Source organism: Schistocerca serialis, chromosome 7, assembly GCF_023864345.2.
Source record: "Schistocerca serialis cubense isolate TAMUIC-IGC-003099 chromosome 7, iqSchSeri2.2, whole genome shotgun sequence".
Taxonomy (NCBI): Eukaryota; Metazoa; Arthropoda; class Insecta; order Orthoptera; family Acrididae; genus Schistocerca; species Schistocerca serialis.
This window is the reverse complement of record NC_064644.1, coordinates 410,736,353-410,754,691: the sequence shown is the minus strand read 5'-3', so window position 1 is coordinate 410,754,691 and position 18,339 is coordinate 410,736,353. Positions and strand designations below refer to the sequence as shown.

The 18,339-nt window shown below is 39.6% G+C and overlaps 1 protein-coding gene across 2 annotated transcripts in view; it reads left to right on the top strand.

Moving 5' to 3' along the window:
• The first annotated feature begins 3,677 nt into the window (after positions 1 to 3,677).
• Positions 3,678 to 18,339, top strand: part of LOC126412340 (integrator complex subunit 3) — a 72,104-nt gene continuing 57,442 nt past the window's right edge. For both annotated transcript variants that reach the window (XM_050081888.1, XM_050081887.1), the window contains exons 1-4: positions 3,678 to 3,842; positions 4,929 to 5,359; positions 6,866 to 7,137; positions 8,793 to 8,938. In XM_050081888.1, the coding sequence (XP_049937845.1) occupies positions 3,768 to 3,842; positions 4,929 to 5,359; positions 6,866 to 7,137; positions 8,793 to 8,938 (924 nt within the window). In that variant the 5' untranslated portion in view covers positions 3,678 to 3,767. The remainder of the gene's footprint in view (positions 3,843 to 4,928; positions 5,360 to 6,865; positions 7,138 to 8,792; positions 8,939 to 18,339) is intronic.

Here is an 18,339-nt window from a genome sequence, read left to right as displayed (position 1 = left end):
CGAACCATACGCGACTGGAACAGGAAAGGGAGGTAATGACAGTGGCACGTAAAGTGCCCTCCGCCACACACCGTTGGGTGGCTTGCGGAGTATAAATGTAGATGTAGATGTATCTAATTGGTCGCTTAATGGCAGCACATTAAGCGCGAGTGTGCACTTCGCGAAATTGATTTGACTCAATTTTATCGCTACAAAACATAAATACCGAGACAGAATACAATGCAATCTGACATACCCTCTAGTTGCTGCGATAATAATCGCTATTGTTTCAAACTTTTCTCTTCGACCACTGCAAAAATGGTATAATACTGGATACCGATCTGCGACTTCTTTACAAATACGGTGGATGTAGATTGTAAGTCCTCGTGCAGCCGTGTGTGTGTGTGAACCATTTCGACAGTTTTAATGTCTGTAAATCCAGGCATTTTTAATTCTACAAATTATGCCATTAACGCAAGCTCTAGTGATCTCCATGTCCCGAGTCACTGATTCAATGTGTCGATACAGCCGTTTATCCCTAACGAGTTTAGTAGAATCGTGAAAGGTGAGTACGCTCATCGCGTCAGACAAAGGCAACATGTTTTTAGTCCCGGTCCCGCAGAGTTTTTGTCAGAAATTTCGGAACCAAATAATTTGCAGACTTAACAGCTTTGTTATGCTTCGTCAACCTGACGAACTTTGCGAGAAACACAAAAGCTTTTTTTTCTCTCACCACTTTTTGTACTGATCGTACGCTACGCACAAGCATGCGCTCCTTAACTATTTATTCGAATGTTTCAGCTTGACCTTTTTGATTTCCCACTTAACAGTCCCTCCATAAATTTTCTGTATCCTCACCATTTCTTTCTGCAATCGAAAACTGCCTCCTCGGTTACGTTCCATTTTTACTTTTTCTTTGCGTAAAACGTCCTTCCAAGAGGTGATGTGTGCCCTTTTTAAGACTAAAGGACTTTCAAACATCCACTGTTTTTTAACTTTCGCATCATCTGTGCAAACAGACCCCTTTCACATGCCTAAGACACTAAAACTAGACTCATTTTTCGGTATGCGGAATGTTATTATCGCTCGTCTCTTAGTAACAGCCCCACGTCTAACGCATTCTCAAATGTTTGCTGAAAGCTCAGTCGCCTAAAAAGAAATCTGCAGGAAATATATTCCCAAGAGAAAACTTGGTATTTAGTTGTGGAGCACATATTAATGAGCAAACTGGTGGCAACAATACAACGCGCAGCTCGTGAAAAAATTGAGCATGTAAACGGGAAAAGTGGCAATCACCGGTACGGATGCGAATATTCATTCCCGTTGCAACGTATTCTCTATTTCATTTCCGTAAATGAAGAATTTATTAACCAAGCTGCTTTATGAATGCGACCCTACACAGGAACGCATCACAAATCAACTCTTCAAAACTTTCCTTCAATAAATGTTTATCTGCACGATTTGAACGCTACCAATTTAGGGGGAGGGTAAACGAAACAGAAGAATGTGGTACGTATGTATTCGTAAAATCCTGTTGCCTATATTTCACAAAGGATACTCATATTCAGTGGCAGAAGTAGTTAATTATAGTTAGTAAAAACGTCAAGACGTATAAATTGGAACTACTAACTTGAAATACCGTAAAACTGATTGAAATGATCATAACATTAAAGTTCACATCTAATATTATCTTCTCTCTCCCACTCCCTGTTTTCTGTAAATGAAATTAACCCTGACTGCAATGAATCTATGCAAGAGATCGATCTTAGAAGATGAAATGAAAGAAAGCGCAGACGTGTCTTGTGGGACAACAAACCGCAAGAAACAATACAACCATTGTTCACTTTTTAACTCTTCACCCTGACATTTCACGCACATTGCAACATGCAGCAACGTGGCTTTGTTTAGTTGCAGATATACTTCACGAGGCCATTGCTTTGAAAAATATTAACCATAAAACGTATCTGTCGATGGACGACAATACTTTTCTTAGTAATGTTATTCTTATGTTCATATTTCCGTCCAAATTATGTCAAACGACGCAGTAAACTTTGAAACGAAGCGCGGCAAAACTTAAAAGTGAGTTCTCTCTCCAACTTCCACTTCATTACCCTTACTCTTAAGGAAAGTTTTTATATATTTTGAACATTTTAATACAGCTGGCTGCAGCTTCCTAGCGACACTCACACGGGTTAACAAAAATGTAATTTTTTAGGAAAAAACATCCTTCAATGTATACTTAGCATATACACAATTTCAATCTCCCTCTCCCTCCCTCCCACACACACACACACACACACACACACACACACTCTTTCTTAAATACAGGCCTTTTTGACTGCACAAGCATAATGACTTTATTAAATGGTAAGACGTCAAATGAAATTCTACATTACTAATAGTTCTCCTAATAACAGTTGCCACCGATTTGCCAGCAACCTGACTCCATCCAACCACAAGATTTAATTTGGAGAAAACTTCAACAATGACATAATACTGAAATGTACGCTCTTACTTTCTTAATATGTTGCCTTTAAGTTAACACATTTTCATACCGCCTAAACTTGTTTTCCTCCGAAAACTCGCATCATACAATGATGGATTCAACTCAAAATCGTTGTTGTAATTTTTTATGTGAATCTATCTTTTTCGTATCAGCTTCGTTAATTTTGATAAAACACACAGAGAACGAAAACTCACACCCACAGAAGGCCAGAATGTATACGGAAGGTACGGAGTAAAACTTTATGCAATCTAAAATTGTGTTCGTTCGGAACTACGTGTTATCACACACCAAACACCTTTGATATTACCTAATCGAATTCACCATCCAAATTATATACGGATAGTCTGCTGATTTTGCGCGAGAAAAAGTTTCAATAGCCCACGTTTTCTGTGCCGTACGGAAAATTGTCTCCCGTAAATGTACAATTTCAATGCCACGTTTAATACGTCACCTCTTCTACAGCACGCACGAAAACCTACGCCTCCAATCATTTCTTTCTTCTCACATATAAACAAAGTTATGTAGGTTATAGTCAACGCGTGCCAACGAAAATTAAAAACTTATTTCTCTAACACAGCTTAAGAAATTATGTTCAATGTATGTGCGTAACACAGCTATTCTCCACAAGAAATATTGTTATATCTAACGCAGGGGACCGAAACTGGTTACACATGGCTTTACAGCTTTCTCATTTGATACACTTATCAGCGCAATGTCTGCTAAAACGCGTTTCTCAACGTCTACAGACTCGTACCACACCTCACTGGAACACTGATCTCTTTAGTTTAACCTTTCCTTGTCGTCCCACCTCCAGCAATCGCCTAGCTCACACTGAGCTTACCGCTGTTATTTTACACGCCACTCGTAATTGTTCGTACATTCTCTTTCAAATCGATGTCGTTGCAGTGTTCACAAGAGACGAGCGAGTCTATTACATTTGTGTCGAGCATACGTAAATATATCTGACAGTCGTGGGTACATAGTCCGCCGCAGAGCTGCTTTTGTCGCAGTAAATAATATCATTATTTTTACTGAGACCATAAGCGGCAACATATTCACAATTCCAACACGTCTGTTGTGTGATGGTGATACACTGATAATTCCACGACTATACGTCGCACTACTTCTCTTGGCTCAAGTATAAGTTTACAAGCTGACAAGCTGAATGTATTCATCCGCTAACCTCAGAACGCGTTTCGAGGGCAGGCAAATGATGTAGAATGCAGAGACCGTACCTTAATTGCTCGTAGCTGTGTAGACCCAGTGATTCGTTTTTAAAAGCATGGAGCAAACTAAACCGCTGCCGCAGAAGCTATTCATTTCTACTGTTTTGGAAAATAAGGATGAATTAGAGGAGGTAAAAATAATTGCATGTTTTATTCATGTTAGAATGTACAAGGCGGCCATAATGGATTGCTGGTTTTACTTCCTTCAACTGTCGTTTGATGGCGCTAGTAGTGCTTTGCGAGGGCTATTTGAATACCTGTGAATGAAATCCCATAAATGAAAAAAAGTGTGTGCGCATCTGCTGTGTTACTGCTACATGGTGAAATGTTGTACTTATTGATAAGAATATAAATTTTGAGTTGAAACAATATAACTTTTAGATTTGAAAGTTTTATGTATGCGTGTTAGTACAATACTCACTTTGGAAGGCCTTCTGAAAATTTACATTTATGTGTGGTTACTGAATGGGAAAAATAAACAGCCAATAACCACAGAGTACGTGAAATTAATTTATAAAACTTGTGTCGTTTGGCTGTTTCAGTAAGTGTTGTTATTGTGGATAGCAGAAGTGATGGAATTCGTGTGACACCTTCATTGATATGTTGCTTTAATGTGTACACACTCCAGTGAACACTCTGAAACTTGAACTGTAAATGCTTTTTAGTGTTTGCCTCTATAATATTGATTTTGTTCGGGTTCTGAGCTTAAGAAACTGAGAATTTTAGCTGCCACTAAATGGAGTAAGTTCTTAGTCATAAGCTTCATTGAATTAACCAGTATCAGACACATTAATGTAAGACTCAAAATAGTGCAGAATATAGACCACCTCAATTTAGTATTGGATACGTTTCAATGTAAAGCTATGTAAACAAAGTTTTCCCAAGGTGTGTATTATGTTGAAGTCATCATTTCCAATTGCAAATCCCATTGTTTTACTGCTATTAGAATAAAAGAAATTGCTTTTCTTTCTTGTTAGTAATACAAAACTATTTTCTAGTACAATAATAGAAATAGTTGATAATATGTGATAAATTTTATGTTTTTACATAAATGAGAGGCTAAAACTTTATATCCACCTGTTATGTTATACAGCATAATTCATGCAACAAACATTGTTACCAGTACTTTGAGTTTGATTTTGAGTTGTCAGTAGATTTGATGCCCCTCTATTAAAGTAGTTATGTGCACATTCTCAGTATGTTCCTTTTATTTCCAGAAATATGAGAAGTGCTATGCATCACTGCAGTCACTGGTGTCTGGTCTTTCTGAGAAGGAAGCACAAAATGCACTTAATGCAGCTGTTTGCAAGGATAAAGTACATGAAGAGCTTTCTTTGGGCCTGCTGTATGCAATACTAACAGAACCTGAACGGGCACCTCGATGGTATCGTGATCTTACTTTAGTTACCCGCGATGGACTGGCACATGTGCTTGCTAGTCTCACTCATCTTGTTATGGAACGATACCTCAGACTTACTGATAGAGCGCGTTCCCAACTTTTGTGGCTTGTTCGAGAAATGATCCGTGCTTCTGTTGCTAATGTGGATTCACTTTGTTGGAGCTTGCAGAGGCATGCTGCAGGAGGAGATGTCTCGCCTCGTAACCTTGTTCTTGTTGAAGCTCTGCTTGATCTCTACACCGAAAACAGGTACTGCGAGCTACTATTTTAATGACCATATTGATTACTATTGTATTATAGAAAAGTTAAAAATATAATGATAAAATTAAAATTCATAACCAAGTAAGAGGCATATCACAGCGATTACTGTAAAGTTGGTTCTAAACACTACCTCTTTTAATACTTATATAACTTTCGTTTTAAAATATGGTGAAGTAACAGCAGAAGAGTGGTTTTGTTTAAAGACCATTTTTATCAGATATTTGGTCTCTATATTGAACCAGTGTCGATTTTGAGCTTTTATTTCAGCATTGTGTGTGTTTGTATAGTGCACTTTATTCTGTTTATATCACAAGTAATTATTTGTCACTGTTGTCAAATTGTAAGTAGAACCTATCAGATTTTTTATTTGTTGTCTGGTGTGATGTGGCAAAAAATATTTTTACTCTTTAGAGGATTATTACCATTTTGTCAATTATCACTTTGTGACTATATGCCTACAATGGAGTTTTCCTGGTTTATGTACCCCATGTCATAAAATCTGCTTATGAGGTACCAGTATCATTTTTGCCTCTTGCATTTTTTAATGTGGGAACTCCTACATATCATGTTCTCTAAAATATTTTCTGTTTCTTCTGAAGTTATAAATGTCCTGATGCCAGTATGTTTAGTTCCAAATACCTTACGGCTTTTGTGAATATTTACGATTGCAGGTTGTGATATGAGTAGGATCTGAAGTAATTATTCAGAAATAGAAATGAAACTTACTTAGAAGAGTCTTGATTCTGCATCTGAAATTTATAGCTTAGGCCTAGGACATTTGAGAGGAAAAAACATCTATTTTGTAAGAAATATATTTTGCTTGTAGTATGAAAAAGCCATGTACCTCGTGAGGCTGTAGAACCCAGTCTGTAATGCTGACTGTTTCCACAAAACGTATCAATGAATAAATTGTAAGTTAGAGTATATACACAATTTATTAGGCCAAAAGATTGTGTTGGCTTTGTACCTCCTTGCTTATTTTCGTGTATGTTATTTATCAGCTGCAGCTTATTATGTAAACCATTTTGATTTCATGTTGCACCTGAAAAGCGAAAAGAATTTTTTTTTTTTCCCTTGTTGTAAAAATGAATACCAAAGATAGTAATGTCAAACCACTAAGGAATGTTTAATCATTACCCTTGTCATTTACATCTAGTTTAGACATCACTGGTACCACAGTATGGGAGGTAATGATTTTCATCCTAAGATTGTAAAGATGATGTCTGAATAATGTGCTTTATGCATGTTGCCTTAAATCTGTAGTTCATTTTCTTTCAGCTGTGTTCATTGCAACAGATACATTCTCTTGTTTAATAATCAAAAGGGAAAAAAATATTGTAATAATAATAAATCGTATGCTTTACATTAACTTTAAAACAATGTGGTCAGTTGAAATATACTGAGAAATTCGTATTCACTTCTCATTAAGGCAACAAATTGTGGTCTTATTCTGTTGGTAATTCTTAAAATAAATTCTATATTTTCATTCCTTAGGGCATGGCTGGATAAGTTTCCGCTGCTGACTGCTGCTGCTGCTTACACATTTTTGCGCCTTATAGAGGACCATTTCTCACCATCACTGGCTGCCCTGCGGCAGCGTGAAGTTACATTCGTTGTGACATTGTTACGAGAGCGTTTCTCGGATTGCCTGGCCATTGGCCGTGATCTTGTACGATTGCTTCAAAACGTTGCACGAATTCCAGAAGTTGAGCAATTGTGGAAGGATATTTTGCTGAACCCACGCTCTTTGTGCCCAACATTCACAGGTCTGTAGAACAGCTTTTCCTTTCTTCTTGTCCGAAATAAGATAAAAATTAAATTATTCCCACAGCCACTTTAATTCCACTCTTCAATATATTCCTGTTTAATTGTTTAACACACAGAGTAAGGTGGCGGAGTGGTTAGCACACTGGACCCCCGTCTGGCCATCCTTATTTAGGTTCTCCGTGATTTCCCTAAATCACTTCAAGTAAATGCCTGGATGGTTCCTTTGAAACGGCAAGGCCGACTTCCTTCCTCATTCTTACCTACTCCTATTGCTGTTTGGTCCCTTCCCCAAAATCAACCTACCAATGGTTTAACAGCAGTCGCTGTTTGCTTAAAAATATTTTATGAGTTGGTAATGTTTAGACCCAGAAGCAACCATTTAGATGTTTGTCCTGTTCAATTAAGTGTTTTTTACCCATCCCCCCCCCTTTTCACACACACACACACACACACACACACACACACACACACACACACACACACACACACACACTAGTATATGACTTAACAGCTGAAATTATAAAGCGTTACCCAGATATAAAGTATACTTTTATCTGCAGTGTAATCTTCTAAAGGAAGAAAAATGTGTAAATACTACTCAAGAAGGTATATTAGATTACATCTAGAAATTAGTAAGTTCAGTGCTAGTTTCTTAATATAAGAATAATAAAACAGGGACTTATACATACTTTTGTTGAGCCCAGCATCAGAGAATCAAAGAGTTAACATGTACTTGGTCTCGTCTTGCTAATATGGTCACCTATTGGTTACACAAACAAACTTGAACCAAGACACAATTATTCACCAGTATGTCTCATAACATTTTGGTGAAAATGTGGAAAACTCTGCACACAACACAAATGTGAAATTGGCAGTGTTGCAGTTAGAAAATATTTGGGTCATGATTGAAAGATTTTTTCGAATGTGTAAACAAAACTGGAGGAAAAAATGATTCACTGAACTTCATAAACTTGTTCTCATTTTTGAGATGAGAAACACTTTTTTTCCAATTATATATCTGTAATAAATGTACCTTTCTAAAGGGTATGTGAACACAGCATGAGATGGTAGTATACTGAATTTATTCTTGTTCAATAGGTATCACAGTTATGGTGACTGTGTTTGAAAAGGATCTTCAGTATGAAGATAAATAAAAAGAAAAGAAAATTAGAACAAATTTTGTAGTTACTAAGCAGTACATTGTGGTATAATGATACATTCAGTTCCTTTGCCATAAGGTTTTTATCTCCCATTATAAAGTTACTTATAGAAGACAAATATGTATCAGTTTGTCATGATCATTTGTGATAGACCAAATGAGTCCTCAGGTAATGTGCTGATGATGTCAGCTCTGATGTGGATATAGTACCTATATGATCTGATAAAAAGGAATCCCCAATTAATCGCACAAATTTCAGAAAAATGTTAGTGGGATTCATTAACAGTCATATTTGACAGTTTGCTTTTATAACATTTAAGACTAATGGAACTTTCATTTTAAAATTAATTATATTTGTCATGATATGTGATCTCATGAAAGACATATGTTTTGTGTGTTGCTTTGTTGTGCCAGAGTAAAAACAGTTAATATTCAGTTTTCATATGTGTGTTGCTTGTACACAAATTTGTGAGTAATTATTGGATTTTTGGGCAGGTGTCCTTCAGCTGCTACAGTCCAGGACTTCAAGGAGGTTTTTACAGTCACGTCTTACACCTGATATGGAGAGAAAGCTGGTCTTCCTCACTTCACAAGTTAGATTTGGTTATCACAAACGGTATCAAGAATGGTTTCAAAGGCAGGTGAGTCTTGTTTATAGCCAGTTTTCTGAATTAGGTTGATGTCTTTCTTCCTGACACAGTTTATAAGTTCTCTAAATATTGTGTCTAATTTGTTAATGTCTATCCTTTTACACAGTATTTTTCTTGACAAGTTTTATCTTTAATGTTTGACTATTGTGATCAGATAAACTATTTATTGTCTCCAGAATCAAAGAAAGAATATTGTGTTCGTGTGTGTGTGTGGGGGGGGGGGGGGGTGATAACATTACTTATCCTGCAAGTTTCATTGTTAGTTGCTCTTCAGCTCCCATAAAGAACTGCCTACAGTGGAAGAAGAGAAATCCATGTAAAAACTCTCACATTTGTTTATACTCCACAAGCCATCTTCTGGTGTTAGTAGCAAAGGTAATTTGTCTAGAACTGCCCATTCTCTCTTTCCTGTTCTAGTTGTGAATGTTCCATGGGAAGAATTATTGTATGCAAACCCCCAAGTGAGGTGGAATCCCTCCAATGTTACCTTCATGCTTTTATGAGATATACATTGGAAGAAGCAATTATTGGTCCACACTTTTAAGAATTTATGCTCTTGGTGTTGTAACAGTAAACTGGATTGTGATGCCTCTCGAATGAAGTTATATCAGAGCTTGTTGTTGTTGTGGTCTTCAGTCCTGAGACTGGTTTGGTGCAGCTCTCCATTCTATCCTGTGCAAGCTGCTTCATCTCCCAGTAACTACTGCAACCTAAATCCTTCTGAATCTGCTTAGTGTATTCATCTCTTGGTCTCCCTCTACAATTTTTACCCTCCACGCTGCCCTCCAATACTAAATTGGTGATCCCTTGATGCCTCAGAACATGTCCTACCAATCGATTCCTTCTACTAGTCAAGTTGTGCCACAAATTTCTCTTCTCCCCAATCCTATTCAATACCTCCTCATTAGTTATGTGATCTACCCATCTAATCTTCAGCATTCTTCTGTAGCACCACATTTCAAAAGCTTCTATTCTCTTCTTGTCCAAACTATTTATTGTCCATGTTTCACTTCCATACATGACTACACTCCATACAAATGCTTTCAGAAACGACTTCCTGACATTTAAATCTATACTCGACGTTAACAAATTTCTCTTCTTCAGAAATGCTTTCCTTGCCATTGCCAGTCTACATTTTATATCCTCTCTACTTCGACCATCATCAGTTATTTTGCTCCCCAAATAGCAAAACTCCTTTACTACTTTAAGTGTCTCATTTCCTAATCTAATTCCCTCAGCATCACCCGACTTTATTCGACTACATTCCATTATCCTCGTTTTACTTTTGTTGATGTTCATCTTATATCCTCCTTTCAAGACACTGTCCATTCCGTTCAACTGCTCTTCCAAGTCCTTTGCTGTCTCTGACAGAATTACAATGTCATCGGCGAACCTCAATGTTTTTATTTCTTCTCCATGGATTTTAATACCTACTCCGAATTTTTCTTTTGTTTCCTTCACTGCTTGCTCAATATACAGATTGAATAACATTGGGGACAGGCTACAACCCTGTCTCACTCCCTTCCCAACCACTGCTTCCCTTTCATGTCCTTCGACTCTTATAACTGCCATCTGGTTTCTGTACAAGTTGTAAATAGCCTTTTGATCCCTGTATTTTACCCCTGCCACCTTTAGAATTTGAAAGAGAGTATTCCAGTCAACATTGTCAAAAGCTTTCTCTAAGTCTACAAATGCTAGAAACGTAGGTTTGCCTTTCCTTAATCTAGCTTCTAAGATAAGTCGTAGGGTCAATATTGCCTCATGTGTTCCTATATTTCTACGGAATCCAAACTGATCTTCCCTGAGGTCGGCTTCTACTAGTTTTTCCATTCGTCTGTAAAGAATTCGTGTTAGTATTTTGCAGCCGTGACTTATTAAACTGATTGTTCGGTAATTTTCACATCTGTCAACACCTGCTTTCTTTGGGATTGAAATTATTATATTCTTCTTGAAGTCTGAGGGTATTTCGCCTGTCTCATATATCTTGCTCACCAGATGGTAGAGTTTTGTCAGGACTGGCTCTCCCTAGGCTGTCAGTAGTTCTAATGGAATGTTGTCTACTCCCGGGGCCTTGTTTCGACTCAGGTCTCTCAGTGCTCTGTCAAACTCTTCACGCAGTATCATATGTCCCATTTCATCTTCATCTACATCCTCTTCATTTTCCATAATATTGTCCTCAAGTACATCGCCCTTGTATAGACCCTCTATATACTCCTTCCACCTTTCTGCTTTCCCTTCTTTGCTTAGAACTGGGTTTCCATCTGAGCTCTTGATATTCATACAAGTGGTTCTCTTTTCTCGAAAGGTCTCTTTAATTTTCCTGTAGGCAGTATCTGTCTTACCCCTGGTGAGACAAGCCTCTACATCCTTACATTTGTCCTCAAGCCATCCCTGCTTAGCCATTTTGCACTTCCTGTCGATCTCATTTTTGAGACGTTTGTATTCCTTTTTGCCTGCTTCATTTACTGCATTTTTATATTTTCTCCTTTGATCAATTAAGTTCAATATTTCTTCTTTTACCCAAGGATTTCTACTAGCCCTTGTCTTTTTACCTACTTGATCCTCTGCTGCCTTCACTACTTCATCCCTCAAAGCTACCCATTCTTCTTCTACTGTATTTCTTTCCCACATTCCTGTCAATTGTTCCCTTATGCTCTCCTTGAAACTCTGAGCTTAACAAGAACAAATGTACTGCTATTGTTTTCAGTGAGCTAGTTAAAGACTTTGTGTGGATCATAAAATTTACTCTGAAAACTTATGTATTGAGGAATTAATGGCTTCCTTCTGGTGTAGGCAGAGCCAGATCACCTACAATGGGTTACAATACCAGTTTTAAGTCTTACTTGCTCAGAACCGTCCTTCTGTAAATAGGTGTTATTAATTGTTACTTACTAAATGAAAAACTGTGTGAAATTTCATGTTCTCCAGGTGTATAATGAACAAAAATGGATTCAGCTCATTGATGAGTGGGTGAATATATTCAGTTCGGCTTATTTTGCCTTTTGAAATGTCTGCTATTGTGTTGACTGGTAAACAAGTAGTTCACGTATTTTCACTCTTTATTGTCACATGGAATTATCTTCTGGAAAGTGTAGCTAAAACTAATGAAATATTTAACTGAATTTTCCGTTGGTGCATGGCAGAAAATGATGATAATGTCAAAAGAGGAAAAAACTTCCTAATGTTCTGCAAAATTATATTTATTTAGTCACAAACCGGCTTTAAGCTTCTCAGGCCATGTTCAGGTGACAGGTACATGTCACAAACACAGATAAGCAAGCTACTCAATGTATAAAGGTATCATTTCTACAGAAAATACGAAAAGGACACCAGTGTTTACATGGGAAAACATTCTACATGACAAAAAGTGTAATATTTTCCTAAATGTTTTCCTATGTAAACATTCTGCGTCATTTTTGTATCTTGTGTACAAATAATATCTGTCTATATTCTTTCCTGTGTGGCATAATTAGCAACCATTTATCATCACTTTCTCTGATGAGTACACCAAACCATAGGGAAATGATCACACATTCGTATAAGTCACCAGTAGACTGAGTTCATGAAATGAACACACTCTAACAAGTCCAGGATTTAGCAAAGTCAGCATAGCAACACAACAATTCCAAATCAGTAACCACTTGAGACTGGAAACAAACAAAGTCATCTTGGCTGTGCAGTGGTGCAATACAAACAGCTACAAAGTACTACAAGGGATGACGCATGCCATGAGTGCAGGCCACAAGCTCAGCGGTGTACAATTGCCACCAGGTAGCACCACAAGACACACATATATCGGTGGTGCCTCCCCTTTCAATGGTGGCTCGCAGCCGCCACTCAACCTTAGTACTGACAAGTCTGCATCTGTGCTTGGAAGCATCTGTGTCAGATACAGTGGGGCAATACTGGAATCTCCCCTAATGGTTTGAGTGGCACGACCCCCGCGGACAGAATGGGACGTGACACCAATTACATGGATTGAGGCCAGTAATAATCTCCGGGGTGCAGCTCATGTTGGCCCACAGGGAAGTGGAAGTTGCGTGTGTGACAGGGTGGTGCCAATGGGTCGGTCTCATCAGCACCTCGTCCCTAGAACACGCACTATCCTGTGATCATTCAGAGCAGGTGGCACCCGCCCGCTATAGGGACAGGAACCACACACCCAATAGGGTGAGAGGGAGGTGATCCTTCTCAATTCACCCCCATCACTTGTCAGTATCTACTTCTCATTGATGCCTTGCACTTGGTCAGAGGGTAGAGGGGAAAGAAGCAGACCCGGAGGCTGGTGCGGTTTTGGGTTAAGTCCAGTGGTGCTGAGGACGATTCGGGATTGGCACATAACACTGTAGGCGGAGTTGATTCCGGTGACGGACTAGCCACTACTGGCTGACCCCATCTTGAACATCTGTCGCCCCCTATGCCCACTAAGATGCCTCCTGGGATTCTGGCCAAATGTGCAGGCCCCCATGCGAGAGCCAGCACAGTAATGTGGTGGAGCAGAGAGGCTGCACTGCCAGATGAAAGTGGTAGGTGCTTGTGCAAAATCATGGCTGGACTATGTCCATTGACAGGCATGGCCAGGAAGCTGCTGAGTGCATTCCTTGAGTTCACTGATTTCAAAATGTTTTCACCTCTGCGACTTGAGTGTCCTGAACAGCAGCTTGGATTCCAAACTGGATGCTGGGTGAAACAGGGCAGTGGCAGTATGTTCAGTACCATTATATCTACAAAAATCCTCGACTGCTGAAACTCTGATTGTGGACTGTCAGAAACCACTGTAGCTAGGGCTCCTTCTATAGCAAAGGTAGTAGATAAAGGCCAGGCCATGGACCTGGAGGAAGCCTTTAGACTGCCACGCTACATATGCGATATTTTAAAATGCATCAGTGAACAAGAGCAATACTGCTTCCTGGATAGGGCTGGTGAATGGCAAAATCTGCATGTTCTCTTTGCCATGTGTGGTCAGGGTGGCGCCATGAGTTAAACTGCTGTGCTGCGGCCAGTTGGCTATACACAGAGGCGTAGCAGTTTCAGATGGAATGTTCAGTGGCGGCACCAATGCCTGGCCAATACATGTGATGCTGCACTATTGCTTTCATTTGGCACATTCGTGGAGCACAGGAGGGATAACAGCCCAACATTCTGTATTGTCTGTGGCTAACATAAAGAACCTGTCTGTAACATTAAGTCTTTGCCTGAGGGAAAAGTAACTGTACCATTCTGGGTCCGTGTCTTTAAGCAAATGTTCAGACCAGCCCTGCTGCACTGTGGATGACACCCTGTATAGGAGCACGTCCCAGCTTGTCTCTTCCGCCCCATTGCCCACCTTAATAAGGAACTCATCAAGTTTGTGCTGTTGCTTTGTGTCCAATGCAAAACACAGCATTTCATGTCTGTCAAAATTGGCGTCAGAACCACATGGCAAATGAGACAAGGCATCAGCATTAGAGGGCTAGGTGTCATAAGTGTAGTTACTAAGAAACAACACCCACCGCTGCAACCATTTTGTTTGGAGTTTAGCTTGGGGCCCAAATGATGACAAGAGAGGCTTGTGGTTCATAATCATTGCAACTTCGTACCATAGAGGTAGACAGGGAATTTCTGGACACCAAAGATGATGGCCACACCTATTTTCCAACTGTGCATAATTTCACTTTAATGAGTTCAGTGTCTTAGAAGCAAATTGGAAAGGTTGTTCTGTGCTGTAGGCAAATTTATGTGACAGGACAGCACCAGCACCACAATCAGACGCATCCTTGGCCAGTGTTAACCATTCACCCGGTTGGAACTTCACCAATCAAGGGACCAACCTGAGGCTCTTTCCGAATCGCACGAACGCCCGTTGGCACGCCTCTGACCACATAAACAAACCACCTTTTTTTACGTAACTGGAGTAAGTGGGTGAGAAATAAGAGCAGCACTTGGAATGAATTTAGCATAATAATTGATTTTACCCAGAAAGGATTGCAGTTCTTAAAGATTCTAAGGCACCAATAAATTAATAAAGGCAGTCTCGTGGTCTTGTGTGAATGTAAGCCTGTCTTACTTAAAATGTGGCCCAAATACTTGAGTGCCAGCTGGAAGAAACTACTCTTGGCAAGACAACAACATTGGTCATTGGCTTGCAGCCACTCAAAAAACAGTCATAAATTGTGCAAGTGCTGCTCCCTTATGGCCCCCGTATCTAACAAATCTCCAAATAATTGACACAATTAGGGATACTCTGGATGAGTTGTTCTAGATACCTCTAAAAAATTGCTGTAGTGCTAGTGATCCCAAAAGCCAATCTGATATATCTGTGTGTGCCAAATGGCTTATTAATCACCAGAAACTGTTTTGTAGGCTAACCAATAGGTAACTGAAAATATGCGTCAGTGAGCTTAACTTCTGGAAAATATTGGGTACAAATGAACGTTTGCTTGTGCATTAAAGTTAAGCTTAAAAATGCTACAGATATGAAGTAACCCATGAAGCTTTTGTACAATAACCATAGGCATTGCCCATTGATTAGACGACACTGGAGAGATAACATGCATATTCTACAGCTTGTCTAGTTATGCCTTAACTTGTTTGCTCATGGTAAAAGGTATCAGATGAGCTCTAGAGAATTTAGTCACAGCCGAATGCTACAACAACATGTGTGCCTGAAAATTCGTAGCACAACCTAAGGTAGGTTCAAACAACTATTTGAAATTTTCACACAACACATGCAGTTCCGAATTGAAGTGCATTAGAAATTTGATTCGCCTGATCTTGAATTTGGAACCCGAAAAGCGCGAAAGAATTGAGACCAAAAATGTTAGTAGTTGTCCAAGAATTAACTGCAGGCAAGGTTAGTTCTGAGCTATGTTTCTGTATTTAGCCTGCACCCCATAGTGGAACTGAATGGCCGTTGTACATCAGCACTTTGCACTACAGTGCATGCAGTGGCAGGGAGCCAATGCACCAGTAAATATCCCAATTAATTATGGAGGTGGTTGTGCTGGTGTCCAGCTGGAAAACTACCATTACCCCGTCGCTTGATATACTGCATCCCATCTGATGTTGTCCCTGGCAGTGGCAGGATAGCATGCTAGCAGCTGAAGTTGACACCCACCAACCTGGGCAGTGATGCTAGTGATGATGAGAGCTGCACTCGGGACACGATTTGCCATCAAAACTTGTGCTGGGGTTCTCATACGACGACTGGAGAAAAATTCTTCAGGAGCCATAGCTCACTTTGGGACATGCCAACAGTGGATTAAGCACTTCTGTCTTTGCATATCATCAGTGGGGAGGGTGAGGAAGTAGTAACTACTGAATCCCATGGCACCGGACTAGGAACTATTTATAGTCACTTGCTGAGGAGGCTACAACAAACCACAGGGAAATGAACACTCGTTCCTGTAAGTCCACGTGAGTCTGAGTTCATGAAGTGAATGAAGCACTGACAAGTTGACATACCAGTATGACAGGTCCAAATCAGTAAGCACTGTAGATCAGAAACAAACTAAGTCAACTTCGCTGTGCAGTGGCACAATACAAACAGCTACAGAGTGCAACAAGCAGTGACCCACAAGCCCAGGCGACAGGTTCATCGGCAGTCACTACCATGCAGTGCCAAGTCAGGTGAATACATCGGCAGTTGCTCTGCTTACAGGAGTGGTCCGCAGCTGCCACTTGTGGCCTTAGTACCTCTGATGTGTCCACATCCGTGCTAGGTGGGAAATCCGAATCACTGTTGGATGCAAAAATGTACCTTGCACATCATGTTTATTTGTGTTTACGACATTCAGTTGTCACCTGAAGCTGGCCTAAGAAACCAAAAGCATTAGGTAGTGTCCTTTTTGATGTGAATGAAATGTTTATTTAGCAAAATGAAGCAGTCCTGATATTGTGTAAAGCAGATAAATGGACGTCTTGGAATGGTGTCTTCAAGGAACTTGGAATTCCTACACTCACTACGCAATGTGTTCCCTGCTAAATGGTTGTTGTAGCTAATAATAAAAAGCTGCTTCAGATGGGCAATTATTAACACTTTCACAATATAAGGCACAAAAATAATATACAAGTACACTTTCTCTGCTTGTCTGGGGTTTAATGTGAGACATATGTTCTCAAGAAAAGACCTTTAACAGACTATACAAAATAAACATTTGGAAATTCCAGCAAATCCAAAATACAATTTTAAAAAATCTCATTCACTAACCACACAAATTCTCTAAGTTATATAGATCCCAGGAGCAAAAATATCTGAAATATCTGTTAGTAGCTTGAAAAGTAACAATTTCCAAAATGGATGAACATCTGTTCTCACAGCATATAGATAAATTATGTTCTTTGGTATCAGTGTTCTCCTGTAAACATTAAGCTAACTGTAAACCAGTAGCTACTTACAAGGGAACCTCCCCATCGCACCCCCCTCAGATTTAGTTATAAGTTGCCACAGAGGATAGGCCTTGAAAAACTGAACACAGATCAATCGAGAAAACAGGAAGAAGTTGTGTGGAACTATGAAAAAAATAAGAAAAATATACAAACTGAGTAGTCCGTGCGCAAGATAGGCAACATAAAGGAGAGTGTGAGCTCTGGAGCGCCGTGATCCCGTGGTTAGCGTGAGCAGCTGTGGATCGAAAGGACCTTGGTTCATGTCTTCCCTCGAGTTTAATTTTTTATTTTCAGACAATTATTATCTGTCCGTCCGTCCATCCGATGCGAGGTAACTGCGCCGTAGTATGGGGACGCTACACCTAAACAAACATCGAAACACACATCGTCAGTCTACTACAGCGCTTTTCTGTGAGTGATTATCACATCCACAAGGAAACCTAAATCGGGCAAGGTAGAAGAATCTTTTTACCTATTCGCCAAGTGTACAAGTTAGGTGGGTCGACAACATACTCCTGTCATGCGACACACATGCCGTCACCAGTGTTGTATAGAATATATCAGAAGTGTTTTCCTGTGGAGGAATCGGTTGACCTATGACCTTGCAAATCAAATGTTTTCGGTTCCCATTGGAGAGGCATGTTTTGCAGTGCGGTCGCAAAACACAGGCACTAAACTTATTACAGTGAACAGAGACATCAATGAACGAACGGACAGATCATAACTTTGCGAAAATAAAGAAAGTAAACTTTTCACTTGAGGGAAGACGAAGCAAGGACCTCTTGTTCCGCAGCTGCTCACGCTAACCACGGGACCAAGGCGCTCCAGAGCTCACACTCTCCTTTATGTTGCCTATCTTGCGCATGGACTACTCAGTTTGTATATTTTTCTTATTTTTTTCGTAGTTCCACACAACTTCTTCCTGTTTTCTTGATTGATCTGTGTTCAGTTTTTCAAGGCCTATCCACTGTGGCAACTTATAACTAAATCTGAGGGGGGTGCGATGGGGAGGTTCCCTTGTTAGT